Genomic DNA, 6,000 nt, shown 5'->3' on the forward strand with positions numbered 1-6,000 from the left:
CTCCTTTGAGCAGAGTCACCTCTCCTCCTGTCTCCCCACTGTTAACTCTGCTCTCCAGCAACCTTGCCGTCCTCCTCGAGGACCCTCTTCCCCCTGTCCCCTCCCGCTCCCTCCTCTCCCCCCCATGGGGGTCTCCCTATAATCCGTGCCCTCCCTCTTGGGCTCCGTCGTATGCAGACCTTCCCCTCTCCCCTCCCCCGCCCTTGCTGTGCTTTGAGCTCACGGTGTTACTGTGCTTATTGTTTACTGTACTGTGCTGTCTCTCCTTGTATTGTAATTTCGTTTGTCCCTGTACGGCGCTACGGACACCTAGTGGCGCCCTATAAATAAAAATTAATAATAATAATAATAAAGTCTAAAATTACAAAAACACATCAATCTCATATATTACTTATACTCCTGAATCATACATAGCAATATTACAATAAAATTGCGTGTAAATATTAAAAACAAATTGGATTTATATGATTAGTTGAGGACAAGTCCAGCCAAATATCTGCTCAGTAATCAGTCTATACAGCCAATGTTTAACTTTTACTATACCAATGTGTAGTTCCAAGTGGGTGAAACTTCACTGGGAGTAATGTGATATAACCGATCTTCTACATAGGAGGAGAATAGTAAAAATTATTCTGCGTGTCAAATGGTGATAGACAGGTCCTTCTCCAGTAATATCTCCGATAAGTGTATGGATAAAACTAGCAAAATATTGATATGATACGTGGTGAGCCGTTAAGCCGGTCGGGTACCCAGCAGTTGTTTAGATCATGGAGGTTGTGCCGCACGGCAGAATCAGGATGTGCATGCGCTCCACTGTGGAATGCAGGGCCGTCACTTCTGGCTTTTGGAGGGACGAATAGACTTGCAGGGGTGTGTTTCCAACGCGTTTCGTCCCAAAGGGGAGAAAGTCCCCTTGGGGATGAATTAAATTGGTGACACGCCCCTGTGTTCTCTGTGTTCTCAACGCGTTGGGAACACAGTGTACGAAAAGCATCCTATTAAAAGCATAGGAAAAGAGGCGGCCACTAAACTAGGACAGATCCCAAAATACATCTTGTCCACCACATCAGTCTCATTTAAATAATCATGACCTGCAACACAAAATTTTGTTTGAATACGGATGAATAACTAGGCATTTTCTAAACTCGGCAAGCTTGGATTTTCCCATATCTTGCCTTTGGAAGACTCAAAATAAGTCACCCCATCAAATGGTGCCTTCTTGGCCTGAAAACTGATGTTGTTGTCCAGTAACAAAGGTGCATTTACACTATAATAACCGTGTGACATCACAAAATAGCTGTTTTACTGGAACAACGTTCCCCTTATTTGTGCACAGATCCTTAACTAGAAATGTTAGCACCTAGGGCAAGAAATAAAATGTCACAACCTCAGCTTGAACCAAATCAATCTAATACATTAATTTCCGGTGCCCCCCATAAGCTTTGCACCCTGAGCGGTTGCCCCTATGGCGCGGCCCTAGTAACAGCCGGCTGCCGATCGGTAGTTTGTGTTCTGCCGTTGTACATTCTGCTTTTGACAGCTGTGATCCTGGACAATAAAATAGTGAAACTCTAAAAATACCAGACAAGAGAAGAAAGAACTGAGCAGTACTAGGCATACAACTAATATAAACAAATCTGGGGTCAGAAACCTCTTAGATGCCACAAGCTTCTGCTTTACATTACTTAGTAAAAGGTTACGGACCCCTGTCAATCCCTGTATTTGTGCTCGCAGCAGCCTCATAATTATTTGCTAAAACAGATATCTCTGAACTTTCTAAATAAATAAAAATAACTTGATGTTCTACTTCTCTCCTATTCCTGTGTTCTGTCCTGGTTAGTTCTAACTTTAATAAGTAGTTTTTGCTACATTTGAAATGTGACTTTTGATATAAATATTCTGGAGCCATCAGAGCAACAAACATGTTGTGTCTATGACCACATCTCCTTAAATGTGTGCACCCTATGGATGCTTTGTTTATAGGTGTCTCTGCTTTGGCGCATCTTGTGGCATTGGAGTATGCATATAGGCACACACCAGTGATGTCACTAACCAGGCTCTCTAACCCCATCCTTCCTGTTGTCCGGTGCCTGAGCCTAAGTTCTTTACTGTTAATTCTTTGTGCATTATCCTGTATACTTTGGCTGGATTCCTGTGTACCAACATTGGTTTCTTATCGTTTTGTTTGCCTTCCTATGACCCTGACCTTGGCCAAGAGGAATTTGATTGGTTGTGTGCTGGTACTCTGTGTGCTAGTACCCATGTGTGCTGGTACCCTGTGTGTTAGTACCATGTGTGCTGGTACCCTGTGTGCTGGTACCCTGTGTGCTGGTACCCATGTGTGCTGGTACCATGTGTGCTGGTACCCTGTGTGCTGGTACTCTGTGTGCTGGTACCCATGTGTGCTGGTACCCATGTGTGCTGGTACCCTGTGTGCTGGTACCCCTGTGCTGGTACCCTGTGCTGGTACGTACTCACATGGGTAGCTGCTGTGAATACACTGAGGTGCCAGGTGCCTTATACATAAAAGTACTTACTAAAAAGGGCTTCCATATTAATAATAGAAATGTAACACCTATATGGCACGGAATTTGCTTTTTTGGTAGCCAAACCCTGCAAAAAAAGATAATTTCGAAGCTATTTCCACTTTTTTTTATTCATTTAGGTTACTCTAGAAACCTTAATTTTAAGACTATAATTGCTAATAGATACTCATGGATGCCATGTGTCTGTTTGGCTGCAGTTTGCTATGAGAAGTCATTTAGCAAACACTAAAAAGGGTTTGTATTCCAGCCCAGGCTTTGTATATTTGCTAATATATCAACACAGCTTCCAGGGACTCTTTTCTGCTGAGCTAGGACAGTTAAACCTATCACGCCTGATACTGTCTTGGTGGACCTTGGAGCACTGAAATCCCCATTGTGTTGTCACAATACCCCACGATAGGGCGTGTACGTCTCTTTGTCTCCAGAGATAGAAACTTAACCATTTCTACGGACTGTCACTCAGCACCATCAGACTAGCCTACAGCACCCTGGGAATTGTTATGTGGGTTCCATTAACTTAAGAGGATAATCAAAATGTAACTATAACACAATTTTATTAACCGTAACAATTACATTATAGGACTACATTGAATACACTAAGAAAAACATTGATACTGCGCAAAGTGTCATAAACATAAAGGGATATACATATGACAGGTAGAGAGTTTATTCAATGACAGAGCACTATGGAAGCAGTCGTCCCACTTGGTGTCCAAAATTACTCGCAGTCCTACTGCCTGGGAGAGATAAATTACATATGTCTTCCTACTTTAGGTAGGCACAAACCAGCACAAAGACCAGCCGATAGCTATCACTTAAACCTGCCTGGGATAAGTACTTTATCATTCCTGTCACCATAGTCCTGTGTGAAGCATATTCCCCAGACAGTCCTTGCTACAAAACCGCCAAGTGAACTCCCTTTGTATTCTTTAATTTTACCACAAGATACAATGTTACTTTATATATGGTTATTTGAGGGTTGGGAGTGATTGTCAGCTCCTCCAGGCAAGATACGCTAATACATAAATACCAAAAACATTTGGCCTTAATGCAAAAACCACAGTGCTTAGGATATTCAACCACTGCAGAGATAAGGTGTCCAACAAGAGGAGGTCCCTTGTGGGCTTAACCTTCAGTAACTGTGTCAGTACCTCCTGACACACACCAGGGAACATGGGAATAAATGTCACATGTTTTCTAACTTAGATTATAACAAACTTCTTTACAGTTTACATGATCTTTCTCAATAATTAATAAATTATAAATCCCAAATAATAAAAAATGCTTGGTAAAAATGGCACCTACCATGCAAAAAAAAAAGCAATTGTGCGGTGGGTTAATAATGACAAATAGGGGCATTTTGAGAGACAAATCTTTCAAACTCATGACTTGGGAACTATGGCCTTAATACAATGCCCAGTTTTATGTGTGGCAGAACATTTTTCCCTAAGCCACGTTTACGGCACTGCCTGTTCCATCGTCCCAACTTTCACCAAGTCCCATACAGCGTAAATGTAGAAGAAATAATAGAATAGTACTAGAAATAACCTTTTTTGATTAGCAATGTTTTTTTGTTTTGTCATTAAAGTGACACCATGATGATATAAGAGTCAGTTTGCCGCCTCAGGTACAGGTCTTAATGACTTCTCCACCAATCTCGTTCTCGATGCTTCTCAATAGAACCGAGCTTAAATCAAATGGTCTCACTAATGTTTTCCGAGAACATCGTTGCTAGAAGACAGCACAATGATTTTCTGTGACCCAGATCTGTATTTGTTATAAGCTACCAGCCATCTAATTACCACCAGTCTCATGTTCATGGTCATTACCTCTCCTCTTAATGAACTTATTACTAATAATGGGCTTAATTCCATTCTAGATACATTTGAGGCTTTCATCATTTTTTCCATCCGTCATGAGATAAGACGGATCGACCTTCATAAGCGGGATTACAGCCTGCTAGTTCCTGGGTTAAGGAACACCATCGCCTTGGATTTCCATTTTAATCAGAGTTTGCTGTACTGGACGGATGTTGTCGAAGATAAAATCTATAGAGGTCGATTATCAGAGACTTCGGGTAAGTGATGATTTGGAAACATTGTTATCATCCCGGACTTTTCAAAGCAAACAGAATATCACTAATTTTCATGGTTGTGTGAAGTTTTACTAAACAGGTAACTGAGCAAATTATGAATTTTTATTATTTTATTATTTTTATTTTCATTGTATAAGGAAATTACAAAATTGGATTGTTGGAAATTTTACCAACATAATGAAACAACTCTCATTACAAAATGTGTCCTTAGGTAAATATTATCTATATCATATAATAAATGAGTAAATAGAGTGTATATGTACTCTTCCTTTATTTGTACAGTGTATAGCTCCCCAAATATTTAAAGAGTCTTGAACCCTATATTTATTGTTCTCCTTGTATTTGTCTAATGCAGATATTAAGTTATGAATACATTGCAATATTCTTATTATAGGATGTTACCTAGTATAAGCGGTGTTAGTAAATCTGCTTGAAGATCTCCCCATTTTGTACAGTTTCATTGTTTGCTTTCCCTTCCCCATAACTTGTCTTCTCCCAGAGGTGTTGACCGTGTGACATTGTGCTGTATAATCCATATAATCCACAATCCAAGGGTCACGTTTTTTAAGCAATGAACTAGCAGAATACTTTACTAAGAAAACAAATCACAGAAAAAGACATTTCTTCCCTTCATCTAAAATAAGGGTGGTCTGAGCGGTGTTGGCTCCGCGTGGTCTATCTGAAAAATTGGGAGGCGAGCGCGCCTTTTCCTTTTACCTTACCGCCCACCTGGGTTAGGTATGAGCTGCTCACCTCTTCCGCTCTCCCTGGTCTCACAGCATACACCAGTGATGACTAACCTGGAAACTCCAGGTGTTGTGAAACTACAAGCCCCAGCATGCTTTGCCAGCTATCGGCTAGTTATCTACTGGCAAAGCATGCTGGGGCTTGTAGTTTCACAACACCTGGAGTTTCCAGGTTAGTCATCACTGGCTTACACCCTCCTCCTATTCTCGCGGAATTAGCAGCACTATTCGCTCCCTACACTTATCTACCAGGGTCCTCGCTCCTGGCCCTACCAGCTGACTCCTAAGTGTCTGTCTTACAGAGTTGATAATACAGTACCTTGGTGGCGCATTGAATATTTGTTATAACATTGGGGCTGTACATGATATAATTGGGGCGTGGCCAGGACCAGCAAAACACGACAGCAGATAAACCAATAACAGACACATCCTCCTGAGTCTGTTTATAACCTACAGAGGTATAACGTAAAGCTATATCTAACATAAGCATCCAAGGGATAGTTAAGCAAAGATAATATTTATGTTTCCAGTCCCTTTAAAAGATTTTTTTTAGAAATACCGGGTTCAATTACTAATCATTACCAATTGTAATTGATTTTTGCCAAGTATATTG

The 6,000-nt window shown here is 40.9% G+C and overlaps 1 protein-coding gene across 1 annotated transcript in view; it reads left to right on the plus strand.

Moving 5' to 3' along the window:
- LRP1B (LDL receptor related protein 1B) overlaps positions 1-6,000 on the plus strand; it is a 728,477-nt gene that overhangs the window by 350,460 nt on the left and 372,017 nt on the right. The window contains exon 23 of the mRNA XM_075181401.1: positions 4,426-4,623. Within this exon, the coding sequence (XP_075037502.1) occupies positions 4,426-4,623 (198 nt within the window). The remainder of the gene's footprint in view (positions 1-4,425; positions 4,624-6,000) is intronic.

The sequence above is a fragment of the Mixophyes fleayi genome, chromosome 7 (assembly GCF_038048845.1).
Source record: "Mixophyes fleayi isolate aMixFle1 chromosome 7, aMixFle1.hap1, whole genome shotgun sequence".
In the NCBI taxonomy this organism is placed as follows: domain Eukaryota; kingdom Metazoa; phylum Chordata; class Amphibia; order Anura; family Limnodynastidae; genus Mixophyes; species Mixophyes fleayi.